At 40.9% G+C, this 21,682-nt stretch overlaps 5 protein-coding genes across 5 annotated transcripts; 2 read left to right on the top strand and 3 right to left on the bottom strand.

Moving 5' to 3' along the window:
- Window positions 1–784: 784 nt before the first annotated feature.
- LOC110176864 (uncharacterized) lies at window positions 785–2,804 on the bottom strand. The gene has a single exon (XM_020943339.2). The coding sequence runs from the start codon at window positions 1,924–1,926 to the stop codon at window positions 994–996; it is 933 nt and encodes a 310-aa protein (XP_020798998.2). The 5' UTR covers window positions 1,927–2,804; the 3' UTR covers window positions 785–993.
- Window positions 2,711–4,884, top strand: LOC110176863 (uncharacterized). The gene is made up of 3 exons (XM_020943337.2): window positions 2,711–2,780; window positions 2,852–2,983; window positions 3,096–4,884. The coding sequence occupies exons 1-3, from the start codon at window positions 2,711–2,713 to the stop codon at window positions 4,586–4,588; spliced, it is 1,695 nt and encodes a 564-aa protein (XP_020798996.2). The 3' UTR covers window positions 4,589–4,884.
- Window positions 4,573–5,301, bottom strand: EMC5 (ER membrane protein complex subunit 5). The gene is made up of 3 exons (XM_020943340.2): window positions 5,072–5,301; window positions 4,939–4,991; window positions 4,573–4,877 (listed from the first exon to the last, which is right to left on the bottom strand). The coding sequence occupies exons 1-3, from the start codon at window positions 5,148–5,150 to the stop codon at window positions 4,683–4,685; spliced, it is 327 nt and encodes a 108-aa protein (XP_020798999.1). The 5' UTR covers window positions 5,151–5,301; the 3' UTR covers window positions 4,573–4,682.
- Window positions 5,302–5,479: 178 nt separating this feature from the next.
- Swip-1 (EF-hand domain-containing protein D2 homolog Swip-1) lies at window positions 5,480–18,380 on the top strand. The gene is made up of 2 exons (XM_020943481.2): window positions 5,480–6,165; window positions 17,017–18,380. Exons 1-2 carry the CDS (start codon window positions 5,927–5,929, stop codon window positions 17,429–17,431), a joined length of 654 nt encoding a protein of 217 aa, XP_020799140.1. The 5' UTR covers window positions 5,480–5,926; the 3' UTR covers window positions 17,432–18,380.
- LOC110176974 (uncharacterized) lies at window positions 17,891–21,536 on the bottom strand. The gene is made up of 2 exons (XM_086830572.1): window positions 21,320–21,536; window positions 17,891–21,254 (listed from the first exon to the last, which is right to left on the bottom strand). The coding sequence occupies exons 1-2, from the start codon at window positions 21,388–21,390 to the stop codon at window positions 19,001–19,003; spliced, it is 2,325 nt and encodes a 774-aa protein (XP_086686698.1). The 5' UTR covers window positions 21,391–21,536; the 3' UTR covers window positions 17,891–19,000.
- Window positions 21,537–21,682: the final 146 nt, after the last annotated feature.

Genomic DNA, 21,682 nt, shown 5'->3' with positions numbered 1-21,682 from the left:
AGTCCAACGTTCGGTTATTTTCCTGTGCTTCAAACCACTGTAGCAGGGCTAATAATGTTAAGCATATAAGGAGAAGCCTCATCATTATCAAAGTATAGCTGAAAAATATTTTGAAACTAAATATATTTATATGCGGAATATAAATGCTCATTGCCTTAGTTTTACCAATCCAATGGAGCTGCTTATGTTCGTATTGTTTGCGAGCTATTTAACTAATAACTGAGAGTTTTGCTGATTAGATATCCTTTTATTGAAGTATTTACTTCAGATCTCAGGGGAAATGTAACCATGATTAAATGTAAATAGGTCCCAAAATCCCCGAACCATTAGGCCATAAATTTTTAATGTAGTGAACCTGGTGTAAATTACGGATTTAGTTCAAAACAAAGTATTACATAGTATTGCATATCCCTGGACATTATATTATTTTATATAATAAAGGGAAAAGGTAAAGATTATTTTTTTAAATAAATGAAGAAAAGTTTTTGTAATAAGAACTTCGAAACAACCCATTAATAACGAAAAATTCACATTTTTAGTTACAGTAAGTCTAACATTATGAAACGCACGAATAATGTTGCTAGAAATATGTTGCTAGATACATTGCTAGCAACACCAATCTTGCTGCCAATACATCAATGTTGCAAAGGCTTAGCATATTCATTAACTTTGTTTTCAAATAAGTTCTTTTTTTATATTACGATGTTAATGAAATTTTGCAAACGCCTTCTCACAAAACTTTTTATTACAGAATTATTTAAACCCATATTTAAAGCCTTACAAATGAGGTTAATCATGTGCATCGTTTATTATTATTATTTTATTATAAAATATTTACAGATACAAAGTTTTGAACTGATAAATAGATCATTATCTGGGATGGCACAGGGCTTCCCTCAACCGAAACATTACTCATGCGTTTTTATCGATTTTTAAGTCCCATTAGCTTTCTGTTTTGTAGTTTTTAATTGTCGTGACTCAGAGTAGCTTAGTTTAGTAGAACACCTGTCGCCGCAAACAGCTGACCAAGCCGATGCTCCCGATAAGGAGGGACTTCAGCAGGCAAATTGAGGTCGTCCCTGCGGTCGTCACCTGTAGCGACGTCATGTCGTGGACATTGCAGTAGTTGGTATCGCACATCTTGCACAGCTCCTTGTGGTCCCTACAGTAGCTAAAGAAGGCTTCGGTCAGTTCGGATGTACATCCACGCTCCACGTAATTCTTTTTGTCCGGCAAAAGATTTTGGTCATTCACGAGCATCGTATAGCATCCATTCCGATTTCCAGAACCTGTCTTGCAGTCGGCTTTCTGGGCATCGGTAACCGTTGCATTGCAGTTGATGCACGAGTAGCAGCCCGGCGGAGGATGTACCGGAGCAGGAGTTGAGGCGGCCGTCGTGGTTTCCACCGGGAGACTATTGTTCTCGAAGGGAGTATCGTCCTGGTAATCGGGTGGCCCTGCTACAGTGCCTCGTACAGGTGAAGTTTGTGCTTTTTTGAGTATGTCTGCTTCAGAGGAGGAAGGTTCTGGGTTGGTGGGTTTTTCTTGACCTTCAATTTCTTTTGGTGGAGCCAATGTACTGTCTGCCGTTGTTTCCTCTTCTGACATCACGGAAATCTGACTGCCATCAGAGGGCATATCCTGGGTACCCATGCCAAAGCCTACAGGTTCCTCTTTTTTCTCCTCTCCAGATTGATGACGATCCTCTTCTCCTACTGGAGGCACTGTAGCTCTATCTATAAGAGATTCTACTTCAGGCAGATCTGTTGATGGAGAAGTATTCTTATCTTCCATAATTTTCGGAGGCTTCTCTTCATCTGCATCCGGACCCTCAACGCCTCCACTCAAGCTAGTATCCTCCTGAGCCCTGCTCCATTGAAGAAGAGCCGTTAAGGTGATCCAAATTACGAGGAGTCGCATCCGCATTGTGGTCAACCGATCAGTTTAAGCTTCGTTAACCCTTTAACTTGAAACGGTGGACAATAAAATATATCCACTGGAGTTTATCAGAGCTTATCAGAATCTGTTCGGACCAGTATATTTCGCTATCTCTGAAGAGCTTGGCAAATATTCAATTTTATTTGCTCCGATGAGCTTGTTGTTCCGCAGATGTTTTGCTGCCAACTGTGTGGCTCGGTGGTCAATAGTGTCCTACCTTCTCGAATCCGCTGATTGTCACGCAATTATCCCCTGGACTCTAAATTAAATCGATATCCCAACGGGGGGAACCCTTGACTCCCCAAAAATCCTGCAGCAAATGCGAGCTGGTGAATTATTGATGATGCGAACCTTTTGATGGATCCGATGGGACACTACGATAATGGGGTCACGGCACATATGACCGGGTACATTATGGTTATGACATTATGGGGCGGCATTATATGCACACATGCTGGAACAACAGCTTTTGTTGGGAAAGGTTCGACCCATGCCCACAATTTTATTACCAAATTCGGTAGCTCTTGGTTTTATAGTATCAGAGATACGAGGTAACGGACAAACGGATTTGCTAAATTCATTATATATGAACAGTATCTTGCTGCAAAATTACCTTATTCTTAAAAATTTCATTTCTAAGCTTATCCTTATCACCCTTGGCCACTATATCAACTCTTTGTTATACTGCCTGATAAGTCATAAAAAGATTATACCTTTCAAACAGCCAACAAAGGTGCAATATATTAGCTTACCTTCCTCCTAAGCTGTCAAAATGCTGCAACTTAAGGTGGTCCCCACGCACCAAGTGCTTTTCCACCTGCTCTTGATCCTTCTGCTAACATGTAAGAGACACTTGCTAATCCTCCCAGCAAAATAATGCGTGGCTCACTTTGAAATGAATTTCCAATAATAGGCTGCAGTTGGGCCATTGTGTGCTATCATTGTGATTCAATTGCTTTGCCGGAATGTTCCCAGACCCTTGGCGAGGTGGGCGTTCTGCCTTATGTGGACTGTCCCACGGAGCTGACGTGTACCATGTCCATAGGTGAGTGTCATTAACTCTATTTTTAGTCGTGGAGTGAATAAATCTGTTTTTGCATTCCACGAAAGCGTGAAACTTTTAAGAATCTCTTAGTCACTGCTCCTCCTTCATTCAGTTGACTCCATCACGTATCGTGGCTGTGGATCAGTTACGCCCACCATTGGAGCCACATACTCCAAGACCTGCTCCTCCAATCTTTGTAACGCCGGAGTCTATCCGCCCGGACGCCTGAAGTGCCATCACTGCGCTGGCCCGGATTGTGTGGCTCCCCCCGGGGCGAAACCTAAGCCCTGTCGTTATTACTTGGAAGAGGATCAATGCTACACGGATGTCATAAGTTCCTCAGATGCGTACAGGGGCTGCGTCTCCGAGCAGAATCACACGCTCTCCAGTGCTGCCGTTCTTTGCGAAATTAATGGTTGCAACGAGGAGCCGGGAGCACGAATGCAGATCTGCGCAAGCTGTGACTCTGAAGCTGGGAGGGGCTGCAAGATAGATCTCTTTCAGGTGAACAGCGGCAAGTGCAATGTGAGCTTATACGAGGAGTGCCAGCAGGAGGTGCTCCTGGGTGAACCCGATGACAAGTACTGTTTCAGCTACCGAAAGCTGAGTCGCGTGGTCAGAGGCTGCTCCACGCAGATTCCGGCTGATCTGGAGCCCCACTTGGATGAGCTGGAAAAATGTAGGAGCAGCGAGAGCAACTGCAATGCCGGCTGCATTCCACAGCAGAAGTGTCTGACCTGTAATAGCCTGAATCAGGAGCTTTGCCGGACGAATGTGAGCACCATAAGCAGCACTACTTGTGGCTCCGCTGAGGCCTCCGATTGCTTCGTCTGTGAGTATTCCGACTGGAGCCTGCAGAGAGGATGTGGTGCAGCGCCCAATAATCCTGGAATAACGCGCTGCTATGAGTGCGACGAACAAGGCGGGTGCAACAACAAAACCTTCACACGCTGCTATCGCTGCAGCACGGAAGAGGCGGGAGCTGGGTGCGCCAATTGGGAGCGACCGGGAAACATCTACATCGAAGAGTGTGACGACATAGCAGCCCCTTGCCTGGCACTCTCCTACAGCAACGGCACCACCGAGAGAGGCTGTCAGCGAAAGGATTTCTCCTGCAACTCCGCCCAAGTGGCCAATTGTCGCACCTGTGAGGGAAGTTTCTGCAACAAAGGAGCCTTTCCGGAGCAGCGTCTCTGGTGTCATCAGTGTAATGGAACCGGTGACCAAGATTGCGAGAAGATCGAAAGGGGACAAACGGCCCTGCCTTGTGCTGTGCAGGCCAACGAACCGGAGAATCAAGCCTTGGCCTGCTTGGAGTACTTCGACACTCACAGTCAGCAGGTTGTCCGAGGATGTCGCTCCGATCCGGGTCTTTACTATGAGTGCCTGTTGAGGAGTAGCCACCACGATAACTGTCGCATCTGCCACACACAAGCCTGCAATAACAGTCCGGGTAGTGATCTAAAAGCAGCTTATGAGATGGAAGCCAAGGCAATGGCGCTGCTGATGGCCAGGAGTTCCTCGCAGTCTTCGCAGCTCTTGGGAAGTACGGCTTTGCTATTGGGAATTTGGATGGTTTCAACAAGATATTTGGTTGATATTTAGCATTATTATTATCATGTATCAGGGGTGTGACTAAAAAATTAAATTATATAGCAGCAACCTTAAAGGGATTCCGATTCGGATTCGAAAATGCCTTCTATTCCTGCAGCGTATAGCCCGGGTTCAAGGCACGTCCACGGTGATTGAAGGAATAGAACGAAGGGAAGTTGCCCAGTGTGTCCCATGTCTTCTGTTGCATGTCCACGGTGGCGCGGATCTCCTTGAAGTTGCCCACCACCTCGATGATATTGTATATCACAATCACCAAGCTGATGACGGTTTGCAAGATGATCTTAAAGAGATTTTAGGGGTCATTTACAATGCTTAACTAAAAGGGATAATAGTGGGCTCACATCCAAAGGCAGACTAGTCCATTCCTGCTCCGTCAGCCGCAAGTAGGTGCGATCTGTGGGAATTAATTAATAACTGCGTTAGCCGTGCGCAGTCCAAAGTTTATTTATTCAAAATTTAACGCTTTAAACTCACGGTGGGCAGCAGAGAAAGCGGCATGGGCCAGGCTGGCGAATCCGGCAATCAGCAAGAGTTTATTAAACAGTTTAGCCATTCTTTTTTATTAAACAATTACAATTTACAATCACAGGCGGCACAAAAATTTTCTACAAAATTTGCTAATTCGCCGATGCGGGCACACTTAGAGATGATATGTGTGCAGCCAAAACATCGATATACCTTTTCGGCGATATCACTAAGTTTTGAACGATATTTTAATTAAATTTTTAGAATTCATAAAAAAAAAACAAAATTGTTATTTTTATTAAAAATTTCGAAATTTCCAATTTGCTTGCCACATAATTCTTTTCAACACTCTATTTTTCTTCGTGCGATAGTTGAAAAATGGACAGGCAGTTTAAAAGTCGTTACTATCGGCTCACATGGCGTTTTGGTATTTTGCGCCTGATACGGCCTGTTTACAAAGCGCACCCGCACCGGTAGTATATTTTGACGGCGCGGCTCACGGTCTTACTATTCGATTTTCAACGTTCGCAGTCAAAAGCCGCGTAAAGAGCGAAGAAGTTTTTCACAATAAGACAACCTGCAGTGGCGGACCAAACCAGACCCGGCTTTTTAGCGTCATTGACAACATTTAATTAAAAGCCTACCCAGGAGTCAAGGCCGCGCACCCTTTTTAAGCTTGAAGTGCCACAGAGTGCGTGTGTGTGTGTTTTTTCTGGCGCATCCCCGCTGTCTTTGTGTGTGTATCCCGACGTCGCTGTTTGGCTGCTGTCCTTGTTTTTGCGCGTGGGAGTTGCCAAAAAACGTGAAAGCGAAAAATTCCAGCACAGAACGAGAATAAATAATTCAACAGAATCGCAAGTCAAGATGTCCGTCTCATCGAACGCCTCGTCCGCTTCGCGGAACGACAGTGTGGACAGCCCCAGCACCGCGACGAACACGGACAGCTCCGAGCTGACGCACATTCTCAACCGGCGGCAGGAGATCATGGAATCGCAGGAGGCGGGCATTGAGATACCGCGCACCTTCAAGGTTGTGAATGTCTACACCGAATTCCATGAGTTCTCCCGGAAGCAGATCAAGGACTACCAGAAGACCTTCAATACGTAAGTCCAAGGCCAAATATTCTGAAGTCTTATTTGATTTAATTATTCGTTGCGTTTTATAATTGAATTTTCCATTTCTTTATGTCACTCGCCGCCTTCTCCTTGGCGGCTCCTTTCACCTGCCGCACAGCCACTTTCCCAGGCACCTTTGCACCGCATTTGCGTCTCATTAGTTGCCATGGCAAAACATAAAACTCATGCGCCTAATGGCCATTTAAATTGCATTTACTGCGGGCACCTCCTCGGTTACTGCCCGCCCACCCCGGCTACCCCCCTTTTCTCCTCCCTACTTTACCAAGGTGCAATGGGGCATGACTCACAGAGTGTCACAGTCGCTTGCTTATACCCCAAGTCGTGCTCCCGTCGCGCGGATCATGACTCAAGAGCTGTTTTCTGCCCCAACACTTTCAGTTGGATTTCATTAGTGGGGCTACAGTTGAACTTCTCTAAAGGAAATTCCTCAATTGCAAACATGTAAAGAATTTCCTAAATATTTGTGGAATTTTAAACGATCCTTTTTAATAATCAACCTTAGTTACTTGATATTCTTTCCCTAACTCCTTGAGTCTTAAAGGAATCGCTCCTGTATAAGTTCCTTTTGGAAGAGCGTAAAAAGAAAGGCTCAACTTAGATCCAAAAAATCAAATGGACTTAAAAACCGTTAAACTAAATTGTTTTAAGGGTTCCGTTTGATCTTAAATATTACTTATGTTGCTAAACAAGATAGCATTTTGGTTATCGAAGATCACCTGTATTCGGGCCGTACTTGTGCCTGGTTTCGCATTACCATCCGACGTCAACCGCTGACGACCACGACGACACCTTGCCACCGAGGGGGGTTCTAAGGCCTCTTCCCCGGCTTCCTAGTCTTGCGGTGGATCGTTTTAGTGATAGTCTCAAGTTGTCTCAAGTGTCGCCCGATCAACCGCAGCCACCTATTGCGCAATGTGTTGTTAGATTAAACCTCTCTAGAATTGTTATTTAAATTCAGGCACATGGCACGTAGGGCCAGTGCCATGATAACTTATCTCCCGGGCTCATCCAAGTTATCTCTTTTCCTTCTTCATGCTGATTAAATGGAATTTGGCAAGCACCTGTGTCGGTCTCCGGACTGATTCAACTCTTTACTCAGCCGAGGTGAGGCTGAATCACTGTAATTGCTTTCCAATTTTGTTTACCTTTCGAATTTGCAATTGCATTAGTTGCTATTGCTGGGATTTTAGTACATTGTCTTCCTTCCCTTAAAGCAGTTCCTCTTCATCTGGGTCAGAGCTTTGGGGGATTTGGCAAATTGTCAAAAAGAAACCCAGCCTGCCTGCATTATGGCAACTGCGAACGTGTTCTGCAATGGTAAATGCAGCAAAGACCAAAGACAGAAAAAGACACTGCACAACTCCAGGCAGTCTGGGAAATAAGCCACAAATGGCAGACAGACTGACTTTTTGGTCTGTGATTAGCTAATGCGATTTCGTATATGGATAATAAGATTGTCTACGGAAACAATTTTTAACTGACGTTATACAACTTGTTTATAAGTAGAGGAAAGACCAAATTAGATTTTGAATATGGAAGAGGATTACGAAATAGAGTATGTTTAAGTTTTCTCTAGGAACTTCCTTTAAGCAACTGTAGAACATGAATCCAAAGAGACGTGACATTGTCAAGTGAAAAAACACACTAGATCAGACCTATTCTAATCGCACAAAAATGTGAAGCTACATAACTTCATTTATTCTACTCTTTTTATTAGGATTCTATATCAGATTTGCTCACGCACACGTACTCTATTAAATTGTCTACAAGCTTAAAACACTTTTTTAATGCAAATGCCCGACCTTTTACTTCATCTTCTTCACTCAGGGAACTTTGCAAATTGTAATAAAACAACAAAAACCGGCTAAAAGCAGCGCCTTTTGGCATTTGCGACGACCTAAACTTAAACTTAAACTTAAACTGCAAATTGAAAGCTCAAAACCTGAACCTGCTTTAATTAAAACAGCCAAAGCATTCTGGAATCGAAAGCAAATCTGAGTCACGCATTGAATTTTGCTGTTTAACACGCTGCCAATTTGTATAAACAAATTCATAAACTGATTCAGCAGAGCAGCAGAACGAGCGAGTTTCTGCGGAATCAAAATATATGCAAATGTAAACAAATTCGTACCAAGACGTCACATACTCAGACTTCCCAAAACGATAAGGTCCATCCGAAAGCCCCAGACCCAAGTGCGATTAAATACTATATATAAGATGCATGAATATATGTTTATATTGTTCATTAAAAGCTCATGTTTATAGCGTTAGTTTACATCCCACGCCCACACTTTATCTTGGCTCACGCAATGTGTTTCAGTTTCTGTGTTTTTTACAAGACTTGCTAGTTTCCCGATTGTTTTTCCCTCTTGTAATGCGTCATTTTCCGCACAACTTCTGCTCAATTTCCGAGGGAGATATATAGCGTTGGCACTAACTTCCGGGAGGCGATAAACTGCAGAACTGTATCGATTATGCACTTTATGGCGTCTCAACTCGAAATAAATCATCATCATGGGGGAGAGTCGTCTGGCGATGACTTGTTTTCAGATATATAGCACAGTGTAGGCCTGGTGTGGTCTCTTTGAGGACTCTTGATAAGCGGAAATCCGTATGCAAACGCATACTTGGGGAAAATCAACCACCATTTATGAATGTTACTTATCATATATTTCAAATATTATACATATATTTATGTACTTTCGATGCAAATTTTCATAGAAATTTGTGGTATATAAAGTGATTACTGTGCTGTTGCTGAGTTGTGATTATTATTTGTTTCTTAGAATTGGCCTAGGTTTCCGTAGATTTATATTACATATAATTTTCGTGGAAAATGTATTTTATTCTGTTATAAATATATTATTATTTAATGTATGGAATTTTTAATATCAGGTCTCAAAGAACATACACACTTGTATATATACCCTTACAGAGTCTTATACATTCAGTCAGAAGCCGAGTCGATCTAGCTATGTCAGGCTGAAATTTAATTTTTTTTTAAATATTTAACATTTTATTAGGCGTTACATCATTGAAATTTAGCAAAAAATTTTAATTTTTTTAGATTTTAAGCTGAGTATGTGGATTTATAAACCTAACAAAAACTGGCATAGCAAAGTTTTCCGAATTAAAATCAATGCATTTTTGGCATAGTTATCACGAATTTTTAGTTCAGCTTGATATCTTGTTTTTTATGCTTTTAGCTTCAGAAATTCTTAGTTGGAAATTCCAAATGGAGATAAACTTTAAAAATAAACATTTGCAATGGTTAAAGTGGGTTTTTCAGGGCCTTTAAATTTCTAGAAATTCCCATTTAATTTATATTTCTTTGAAAGGCGATCTCATTTAAGATTATATTCAAAACAATAATAAGCTTGTGATAAGGAATATGTAAAATGCATATCATACATTAAAGCTTAATAATAAAAGAATTTTCCAAAGCGATTTGATGTTGTTTTTAGACTACAAAACAACCTTGCCAAGTGTGTAATTCCTTAATTAACCTCAAGTCTTAGCTTAATCGAGGCTTAAACTTGTAGTTAATTCAAGGCAACTATTACAGAGTGACCACTGTGGGCATTTAGCTTCTCTATTCCGAGCCAAGGGGTGCCATAGGTATCGATGCCAGTGCTACTTTTGTGCTCGTATCGTTGGCTGTCGTCGCTCTGGTTACAGTTTACAATTCGAGTTCAGGGACAACAAAAAGCAATGTACTTTTTACGCACTTTACAAAGTGTCCAAATGGGGGAGGAATTCATTCGGTTTCCATTCGTGTGGGCTTTTATTGCGGCGTGGAGAACTTTTAATTAAGTCGCCAGTTGCAACACAACCACTACCACCCATTATCACTCGAGCGTGTAACCCCTTGACGGGCTTTTGTTCGAATTATGTATGACAAGGGTTGATTTCCAGGACAATTGCATGTGGGACTTTTCAAGTGTTTTCCGCGCTTATTTCCACTTTCCACCTTCCTCTCTGGCTTTTGCTATTTTGCATATTCAACGCACTTTTTTGCCTAGGTTCATTGACACTAATTTTATTATTTACCAAATGCTGTTCGTAATCTCTCGGATTCGATGGTAGAAAATCAAGTTTTCGAGGGGATCGATAGTGCTACATTATCGCTTCCCTCTCCTCCCCAGAGCTTCCGGCACTCTGGCCAGCCTCCAGCCTCCGCTTTCATTATTTCCGCGCACATGTGCAGTCACGACACGACCTTTCCTTTGCTTGCATTTTATTTTGGCCAAAAAATTGCCAGTTGCGAATCGCATTCAGCAGGCGACGACGAGCAGTCTGGCATGAAGGAAAATTAAGTACTATATACATATAGTAAACTAGCTGACAAAGGAAAGCGACGTCAAATGACAGGGGGAGAGGAGACAGTGTCCCTGCTCCTCGTCTCGTTGTGTCCATCGATGGTTCATTGTAGGCATTGTTATTGCATTTTTTCTACGCGCTCTGCGGTTGCTAAATGACAGCCACAACAGGGGACAGGAAATTAGTAACATTAATTTAATTGTATACCCTTGCAGATTGAAATTCGATAACTAGGAATTAATGCAATGTAAATAATATATTTCTTCTTAAAAAATACAATGAAGTAATGACTGCTTTCATTTCATTCACCTATACATTTTATATTTACAGTTTTACATTCACAGTTTTGCGTTCACATCTATTTTAAACGATCGTTTGTATGGCAGCTACATATATGTTATAGTAGTCCCATTTTCATAAAATTTTACACAAAATTCTAGATTAATATAAAAAGGCTACATATAAAATTTGATGAAAATCTGTTGAAAACTGGAAAAGTAATAACTTGTTTTTCTAAACGTTTTCCGATCGTACCTATGGCAGCTATGTGTATATATGTACATATATAGTCCACCGATTCGCCAGGCTTCGATTTAAGTACTAGTAAAATTATATAGAAAAATAACTTCATAGTTTTATTCAAATAGCTTAAATTTGTTCCAGAACAAATCTCGCACTTCTGCGCATATAATTCCCAACTGGTTCTAACATCCCCGGAACGAAGTGACTTCTGCCGGCCAAGTCCCAGATATGTGTTGTGTTACAAAAGTTGCAAGTCATTGTTTATTAGTGTTCAAAATTAGTAACTTATCATACATACTTACTGATCATAGATAATTACTGCTCATAGTTAATTATTGATCATAGTTTTTTAATGTTCATTGATACTTACTGACCATAGTTACTTACTGGTCAAAGATAATTACTGATCATAGTTAATCACTGATCATAGTAACTTGCTGATCCTCTACAATTAACAGCCGTATCACTGACAGTTGTATTAGTATTCCGCTGTTCATACAACTAAAACCAAAATACAATCATTCTTGTTTCTTAGCCTTAAAATACTTTAAAAGGTACTTTTAAAGGTTTTTTTATTATCTCCAAAGTATGATTAATACTTTAATAAAATCAATTACAAGACAAAGAATTCTTATCGAGTTTGCTGTCTGCTTACTGACTAAACCAGATGACCCATTAACAATATCAATATTTACATGATGATTAAACATATTATGACAGTCACTGCTAATACATTGACCACCATTGTAATCATGTTTAATGTGTTGTGTTCGCCTCGTTGTTGTGTCCACTCAATTGAGGAAATATCAAATTATGTAGCAAGCGGCGGCATCATCATCACTCTGTCCAGTCAGCCGTTCAGTGCGCTGTGCGCCCCCAACTTGTTCGGCAATTAGTCACTGCATTAATGCATTGTCCACTTTAGTTGCTTGATTTATCCATTCTGTTCTAGCGATAGGAAACCATAAGAAACCCGAGTTGCAGCCGCTTCTGGTTGCCTGCAACAAGCTAGCTAGACTAGCTCTAAGCAGCTAAAACTAAAAATAATCACAAGACGCGACGACCCACGCAACGCTCCTCTTCCACTTACACTTTGCTGCGCGTTTGCTCCAATTTCGAAATGTCAAAAATATGGCGAGTTTATTTTTAGGGGAAGCCCCATGCCACACACATTTTATAGCTCGTTGGGAAAGGATGGGAATGAAGACCTCCATTAGGAGTTTGAATTATTGTTGAAAGAGATTTTGGGGGTTTCTAAAATAAAATATTTAAGAAAATAAATAAATTGAAACTAATATTCGAGAATCTATAAAACTTTATTTACTTAGAAATGCGTGTTGAATAACCAGGGAAATCCCCTAAAACCACTTTGCTGCAATGCTAATAGTTCCCTCGATGTGTTAACCCCATATGGTCACGATTACTCATCCAATTAACCCCATATTTTTACGACTCTCATTTTAAATGCAAGTTCTGCAGTCTATAGCCAGTCATGTGTATTTTATTGATTTACAATTTTACCTAGCCGACCCGAGAGGCGGCATATCTTTCAATGTCTCTCCGTTCTCCACTGTGTTTGTCCAGCAGGCAATGTGCACAGGTGCATGTTTGGTTTCGAAACCGACAAATAAGAAAACAGTCGGGCAGGTGAGACGATCCAGACGATCGAAATAAACAATCAAATTGTGTATGCAAGGCATGGCCTTTGAACATTTCTTCGTTTTTCGTTACGATTCGAGAGGGACAAGGCCCACAGTGCGGGCTCTGCAACAATGATGATGATGATGATGATGATGATGACGAAAACTACGCCCTGCGAGGCGACGTGCCAGGCATTTTGAGTTCACAAAAAGCCGTTACACACAGCCGTCATCAGAGTTCAACAGAACTTCAACAACAAAGCTTTTTTCTAGCTGCGAAAATCGGAATCATACTCTGAATCGGACTCCCTTTGGCATTAACCCGCTAGAGCATCGGGGGCACAAAAAGCGCCACTCACAGACTGTGCAAGTTGCAATTGCAATAGGCATTAGGCGGCTAATAAAGAGGAAGCCGTGTTCAATAAAGTAATTGCCGGTTAAAATATACAGCTGAGGGTGACATAGTAGGATTAATACTATGTTATTTGAAACCGAAATTTCTATACCCTTGAAAATCCATCATAATTCAGTCAAAAATTCATTAATTTCCAATCGGAAATATGTTGTGTTAGTTTTTATTAGGTTAACAAATCTGTATGGTCAATATAAAATAATCAATATAACGATGTAACCCCCCAAAAAATTTATAAAATTTTTTTGAAAATTTATTTTTTACCGGACATGGCTAGATCGACTCGGCTGAAGACGCTGATCAAGAATATACATATATGATTTATGGGGTTGGAAATTACGCTTTTACATCTTGACAAGCTTCTTGAATCTTTAATATACATAAAATTTCTAAAGCCTTAGAAACAAATATCAAACTATATTAAACTCGTATCCCATTTTCCGAAACTGAAGCTATTCTCTTGACCACAATTGCCTACCAAGTACACATGCATAGATAAATTTACGATGCAAATTGCGGCATGCATAAACAACACCAATAACAATGGCCAGCTGACCCCGTTATTTGTTGAACTGTACACGAAATAACAATAAAGAAAATGAAAATCGCAGGCCGATATAGCATATGGCCCTGCCACAACAACACCAACAATAACACCTTTGGCCCCATGCAATGAGGCAGAAAGATGTTTTAACACCCCCACAGGAGTATGTGTGAAGTTGTTGTGTGCGATTCATTGAAATGAAAACAAATCAATAAAAATTAGGCTAAAATCCGGCTGAGACAGGAAATTGGGAAAGCAGCAGGAACACAGCAGGTGTTTTTAGCTTAAATATACAAAAGAATATGTAGATAAACATGGTTTTTGATTACTTTTATAAGGAAAAGAATTTTTATAGATTGTGACATTTCTTTAAAGAATTCTTTACATAAATTCCGGATTCTTAATATGTTTATCTTTCAATCATAATAAATAATAAATCTTTCAATAATAAAGCTCTCAGTTCTCTTTAAACCTTTTTCCCAAGTTTGTGTGCAAATAATAAACGCTTTTTATTTGGTTTACCCATTTGTTATTAAAGATCTTGGTTGTAAACCAAGAGTGCGAATTAACATGTTCAAAAACTCGTAACTGAGTAAAGTATTTATCATGTTGGTGTGAAAATAATAAATCAAGAAAATGGGTTAATTATGTTAAAGTTGTTTATGGATTCCCTCAATAAAATATTTAGCACCAAGAAATTGTATAAACTTATAAAAATATTTTAATAAATACTGAGAACGAAGAAACCACATAAAAACATAGGATAGCTTTCCGAATAAAATTAATGCCTGAGTTTTTTAAACTTCGATAAAAATAAATGTATAAATTAATACTTATTTTGTATAACAATTTTAGTCATAAGCTTGAAAAACAGTGAAGGACTCATTTCTGACCCTATAAACTTTATATATTCTTGATCAGCATGAAAAAGCAACCCTTTTTAGCTACCTCCGGCAGAAAATAATTTTTTTCAAATATTTTCCATTATTATTATTTTTTTTTTAAATCGATAAAATTGTCAAACATGTAAATTTTTTTAGATTTTAAACTGAGTATGCAGATCTGTTAACCTTATAAAAACTAACACAGGAAAGCTTTCCGAATCAAAATTAATGCATTTTTGACGTAGTTATGATATTTTAGGTGTTCTTGAAGGTATACGAAGGTTACAAAGTCAAAGATAGAGAAGATATACCATTCGTTCAACCCAAATTCCCTTTTTTTTTTAGTTACACGACATTTTGTAATAGTTTAAGCTTCCTAGCCTTACCTGTAACCTCAAAGCCAGTTCAATTCGGTTAAATGCTACCCTTTAATTCTTCTAAATTGATAAATTATAACCTGATAAACCCACGTCTCGTCGTCGTCGTCGGCGGGTGCTGGATTAATTGAATCGAACAGCTGGAGTACTAGTTGGTGGCGTCTCTGTGGGCACAATTGAAACGAAAGCCAGGCCACCGACAACAACACACACCTCTTGATTAATTCGAAAGAAAACAACCGATCGGCGAAAAGCCAGGGCAAAAGCAGACACAAAATAAATACAAAGCAAAGAAAAAGTGCCACCAGCAATTGTCACATTGACGCAATGCTCTTGGGGAGCTCTGGGGAGCTGGGGAGCTGTGTGGGAAAGTGCAATTGGAGTTAATTAAAGAGGCGGTAGGCGATAGCGTAACAGTTGGCCAGCCGCATTGGTGACACCTTCAGCCATCAGCCACGCTCGAGAGGATTCCATCTTGGCTAATTACTTTCACTCTCTCGCTTTTCATCGCAATCACGCAATTTGTCCATACAGAGATTCGTTTCAATTAAATGTCGAAACGAATGAAAACGAAATGGGATGAAAGCGAGACTCGTAATCTAATAGATACTACTTAGTATGGTTATGAAAACATTACGCTGGCCGCTTCTAGAAATCGAAACTGAAAGTGATTGGGTAATACCCAAGGTGCACTGTGTGTATCCATCCGTTTTGACTTTTAATGTCACGAATTTATTGTCACTGCGAGTTGAGTTTGCGAGCCAAGGAAGTCAGCCGCCTTTGGCTGCGTATTTTTAGCAACTAGACTTGCAACTAGTTTAACTAGTTTTCTGGCCATCGTCGGCATCAGTATCCTTCGCCTAGCTAGGCAAGGTCGCCTGTGAAAACTAGTTCCGCCACATGCTGCTGGCTCATCTGCCGCAGCTGCCACACGCGACTCTCCTCCGCGTTTTCTCTTTTTTAATATATTACACAATTAGTTAGTAACTTTTGATTTTATTTGCATTTTCTATAGTGATTTCCTCGCGGAAGCTGAAAGCGCCGTTTGAACTTTTAACTCGCCAGATTTCGGTCATCGAACTTGCGTGTCGGGTGAACGGGAATCCGTGTGATGTAAATTCTGTCAGAAATTATTTATTATTTAAGAGGGTATGGGAGAGCATATTAGGTAGTCTGTTCCATAAGGAATATATCAAAGAGAAATATGAAGAAAAAGGGGCATTTATCGAGTAGTTTTTGGTGATTTTCTAGAGCAATGAACCAAGATTTTTTTAGGGGTATTTTAACAATTTAGAACTATGGAAATTTGAATGCTAGGCAAGCAGCTAATAAACTTATATTGTGGAACTATTTTATAATTTATTTTTTGTAACCAATTTAGATTTCATTATTCATTATTTTCTCTTATGAAAGTAACACCAGAAAACAAATAATTTGAAATACTTATCAATACGAATATTTCGTATAGTAAATACATAATTTTTACACATTATTTAACACCTAATAAATAAGCAAATCCAAAATATTAATCAACATCTGGAAACAAAAGAAATCAAAGATAACGAGTTGCATTTTGTACATTTTAAATGTATTTGTCAAGAGCATCTGTTTTAAAATGAAGTTAAAATATTTTAATAAATAAAACAAACAAATAAACAGATTTATTTGCTAGCTTTGTTTAGACTTTTTTGTGAATGGTTGATATCATAATCATATTAGCCAAAGTCTAACCATTTAAGACACTCAATTTGGATTGCAAATTAATACGAGTTCGTTTTTGATTTATGGCTCGTTTCGTTGGTGTCTCTATTGTTTCGACCGCCTCTGTAGTGGGTTTGCAAAATTTAGCATGAAATTGGGACGAGGAGGCACCTCCTCCACCTCGGACCATGCTGCTCCCACGTCTTTTGGGCCACGCGACCTCTGACGCCACACATGGCGCTGCACCCACGCTTTTGCATTATCGATTGCTAATCCCCCGCCGACATTGACGGCAGTCTCGTGTCTCTCGGGTTTCTGGGGCCTGGTCAATGACCACTAACATTTTATCTGTTCCACACCCCGCCTTCTCTCACTGCTTTGATTTTCTGACTAATTGATTTCTCTTTCTTTTCCACAGCTATGATACCGCACGCGATGGCTTCTTGGATCTGCAGGAGCTCAAGTTCATGATGGAGAAACTGGGCGCCCCACAGACCCATCTGGGGCTGAAGAAGATGATTGCCGAGGTGGATGAGGATAATGATGGCAAGATCTCGTTCCGCGAGTTCCTCCTGATCTACAGAAAAGCCCAGGCCGGTGAGCTGGACTCCGAGTCGGGTCTAAATCAATTGGCCCGCCTCACCGAGATCGATGTGGAGCAGGTGGGCGTCAGTGGGGCGAAGAGCTTCTTTGAGGCAAAGATTGAGCAGCAGCTGAAGACGAATAAGTTCCACGATGAGATCCGTGCGGAGCAGGAGGAGCGCAGGCGCGAGGAGGAGGAGAGGGTCCAACGGCGTCAGCAGTTCCAGCAAAGGGCAGCGATCTTTCAGTAGGTCCTTCGCGGAGGATATAGCTACCCCTTAGTCTAGCGCTTAATTTTCTGGCGTAGGTTAAATCGAAATGGAGTCGCAGGCATTTTTCAAAGCATCAAACGCATCACATACAGTAGCAGATATATACCCATAACCATAATCCACCCATATATACACTCACTGGTAGGGATCCCTTTGTTTGAACATATTTTTCGGGATTTAAAGTTCTTAATGGACAGTTTTTGAGTTGTTTTAGGAATTAAGTAAAGCTGGTTTTTATGGCAATATTTATGAGGAAGAAAAAATACCCGAAAATTGTTGCATTAACGAACTTTAATTCCCTTTTCATTTACCCTTATTTCCTTCAAGTCTCAGCAAATGGATCCTTGACCTTCATACACAAAAAACCTACGTAGCATATAGATAACGAAATCATACCAAAAGCGTATTTATAGATAACCCTTAGCTAAGAGAAAATGATTTTTACTTTAAGACTTATATTTTATTATCCTTTGGTGTTGCGCAAATTTATTCTATTTGTTATTCGAAATTTATGATTTTTTTAACTTTATATATTTTGAGTTTTGTACTTTGTAGTGTGCCATTTTTATTTCTTTCGTTTTTATTTTTAATTTTTGTGTTTATAAACGAGAGGAGCAATTGTTAGTTAAGAAAATGTTTTATGTGGAATTCAAACCTACGTTGTACATACAAAAAAAGAAAAAGTTAATCTCTGTTTACTCTGTTGGAATATATATAAATGTATCTGTGGAATATTTAAGAACAATTAAGTTTCAATTTCAGTATTTCACGTTTAATTGTTTAGCAATTAAAAGCAATACTAATTAATAAACTAATTAAATGCGTTAAATACGAGAATACACAAGATAAAATACACACTTACTTTTAGAGAACAAAACTTATACTGCAATTTAATGACTAAATAAATGTATATAATACAAAAATGTAATTTTAATGGTTTTTGAGAATCATTTAACTTGGTTTTACATAATTTGGTTACACCTATTTACAAACAAAAAATCGTTTGTGTATTGAAACCTTGTTTCTTGGTCACAATTTCTTTTCCCGCTGGGAACGCATCATCATCCCAAGGATTGGTGCTCTTTCTGTGCTGTGAAGGTCATCCATATTGTGTGTATTTTTATATCCAGGTACTGGACAGAGAATTGAAGGCGCTGGCACTAAAAATAGTTTTTTATTTACTTATTATTTTTATCAATTAGATTTAAAAATCTCATAACTCAGCCAAAAAGGCATTAATTTCAAGTCGGAAAGCTTTCCTATGTAAGTTTTAACAATTCTGCATACTCATTTTAAAATCTAAAAAAATCAACATTTTTGACCATTTTAACCTGCCAGAGGTAGCTAGAAAGATCCGCCTGTTGACGCTGATCAAGAATATATATGGTTTATAGGGTCGGAAATGACTCATGCGCGGATTAGCATTATAAAGCCCTCTGATCGGATATAAAAATATACAAATATTACGGATGTAATTGTGAATTTATGAATTAAGCTTCACATACCCCTATTTCCATTTAAATCCAGTAATTCCGCTCTCAAGGACATCTACAGCTTCCTTTCAGTCCCCACCAGCATCGGATCCTTCCGCAGCGAATGCCTGCATCTAAGCATGTCACATTTCAGGGCATAGCGATGCTCACAGACCGGACACTCGTGTGGTTTGAGCTGCAGGTGGTAGCCCTTGATGTGCTGAGACAGGCCATTCCGCCGCTTAAAGACCCGATCGCAGATGGCGCACTTGTGCTGCCGCTCCGTCGAGTGGGTGATGTCGTGCTGCTTGAGACCGTTCAGGGAACCAAATGATTTCTTGCATATGGAACACGAGAAAGTCTGTTTCTTCTTGGCCGCCCTGGACGACGACATGTGGGCCTTGGTTTTCTCTGGCTTTCTTTTCGGACAATTGAGTTCGTGGCGACGATACAGGCGCCAGTGAGCAAAGGCTATGGCCTGACAGTGCCGGCACTTGAAGCTCTGCAGGCGTCGTTGGTGGTTCTTCAGGGATAAACTCTGGCAGATGTATTTCATGTGCTGGCGGAGGCCCAAACGAGAGCGAAACGGCTTCAGGCAGCCGCAACAGCGTCCGAAGAAACTGTGGCTAAGCTTGACAAAATGTCCTTTGACGCGCCGATGGTGGAAGAGCAATTTGAAGCTGGGAAAACTTTGCTGACAAACCCGGCAGGTGTGGGATCTCAAACAATTTTTCCTCTTGTGAACATTTAACTTTCTACATTTCAGTTTTAATTTACGATAACGATCAGCCAGCTTGGCATAATTTGCGGAGACCACAGCCAGCTGGGGATCGGGCAGGGGAAGAGGATTAGTTGCCAGTTGAGTGGCTGGTATGAGATCCTTGTGATGGAGGAAGCTGCTCTGCATGTCCAGTATATCGATCTTTTTCTTCGGTTGCTGTTGCTGCTGCTGCTGCTGCTGCTGCGAAGCTGTTACTGGTGGACTATTTTGCCATTCGGGCTGCCAGTAATCCAAGGGTTCCGTGGCCATAAAGCCCTGGCTGTTGCCTTCTAATTTCAAGGCAGGATTCAGCGGCAAACTGACGGGGACACTCACCATGGGTGTGTTGCTGTGACTCTGAGCAAAATGCTGATTCAGGCTATCCATCGTAATGAACTTGGCTGTGCACAGACTGCAGTTGTGGAGTCTAAATGCAGCAGAGGATTGGACAACGCTGTCGTTGAGCACCACAATGTTGGGCTTGGAGGAGATGGGCAGAGGCACCGGTGGCGGCGGTGGCGGCAAGAGCTCGCAAAGCATTGGATTGGGTATCTGACTTACATTTGTGACAATGGGTTTGCAGGACCGGGTTTCATGATCCGGCAAGGCTGGTGGAGCGGCAGGAGGAGGACCTGCCTCCGGAGCCACCTCTGCACCCTCTACCTTCTCCGTTTTGTACTGAAGATTCGGCAATGGCCATTCCTCCTTGGCATAATTGTGCTCCTCGGTCAGTAGTTCCGATTGCAGCATCTCATTGGCCGTCCTCAAGGGCTGCGATCTCTCCGCCTGCCCCCCGACGTCCGTGTCATCGGGTATATTGATGAACGGATCATCCAGATTTATAATCTCCATGATATCACAATTGTTAATTATGTCCTGGGCATTCAGCATGGGAAAATCACAGAATTGGAACTTTTGCTCAGTCTCCTCGTGCTCACAGCCCTCGTCCTGCTCCAAACCCATGTCTAGTTCGTCGGGAAACAGATTGTCCAGACTCTCGCAGGCCTCCTGCTTTACGCGTACCGGACAAGGCTCCTGTTTGATCTTTAGTTGGCGGCGGTACTTGCGCTGCAGCTCGCTCTGCGCCTGCATGACCACATCGATAAACTGGGAGAATTGCTCCAGCTTCAGGCAACACTCCTTGCAGATATCCTTGGGCAGCGTATCATCCTGCAGTATCTGGAGTGTGGGAAAACATCTCTGAATCATTCCAAATAGCTCAAAGTTGTTGTCAAAGGAAGAGCAATTGAGGGCTGAAGTGCCGCAAAAGCGGCAGGTGGCCTTAACACCTGTTGTTGGGGCTTCAGCAGCACTGGCGAGGGTGGGTTTATTCGCTGGTCTGCTGGGAGCCACGTGCTGCTTCACTGGGGCACTCAGAGTATCTTCTTCTGGCAATCTTACAGTCGGCACAGCGTTCTTTTTGAGTGTCTTTCTGTTGTTTGAGCAATTGAAGTCATCGTCCACGAAGTGACGGCTGCATACGGCACTCCATTTGGAGGGCATCCACTTGCCAGTCCTCTGCGTAAAGTCCTGCCATTTTTGCAGCAGGTCTTTTCTCTTGAAAGGGAATCTAAGGGGGAAAATAACCAGGAATTGTCGGGTTATACTGCGGAAAAGGCGGCTGTACTCACTCACCTGTGAAAAGAAATGCTGCCGGCATGCACGTATTTATCGCTGCAATTAACAACGGCACAGTGGGCGGGCATCTTTTGGTGGGTAAAAACACCCAAACACCGGTATTAGTTTGCTAATAAAACGAATTTGTTTCGTTTTGCTTCCAGTTGATGAAAAAAGAAATTGATGTTTGGGACAATCAGCTGTTTTTGTTTTGTTTTGTCTTGCGGATAGTGTTACCAGTTGAGCGGTATTATTTTATCTTTTATATTTGGTTCATTAAACCCAAAAATATTAAACGTAATTAACGTTTTGTTTAAATATTTATTAACATTACTCTTTAATAGATATTTTTAATATAGATAAATAACATTCTTCAGTCTT

Source organism: Drosophila serrata, unplaced genomic scaffold (genome assembly GCF_035046125.1).
Source record: "Drosophila serrata isolate PLE 108 unplaced genomic scaffold, ASM3504612v1 contig_240, whole genome shotgun sequence".
Lineage (NCBI taxonomy): Eukaryota > Metazoa > Arthropoda > Insecta > Diptera > Drosophilidae > Drosophila > Drosophila serrata.
This window is presented reverse-complemented; position numbering and strand designations above follow the sequence as displayed.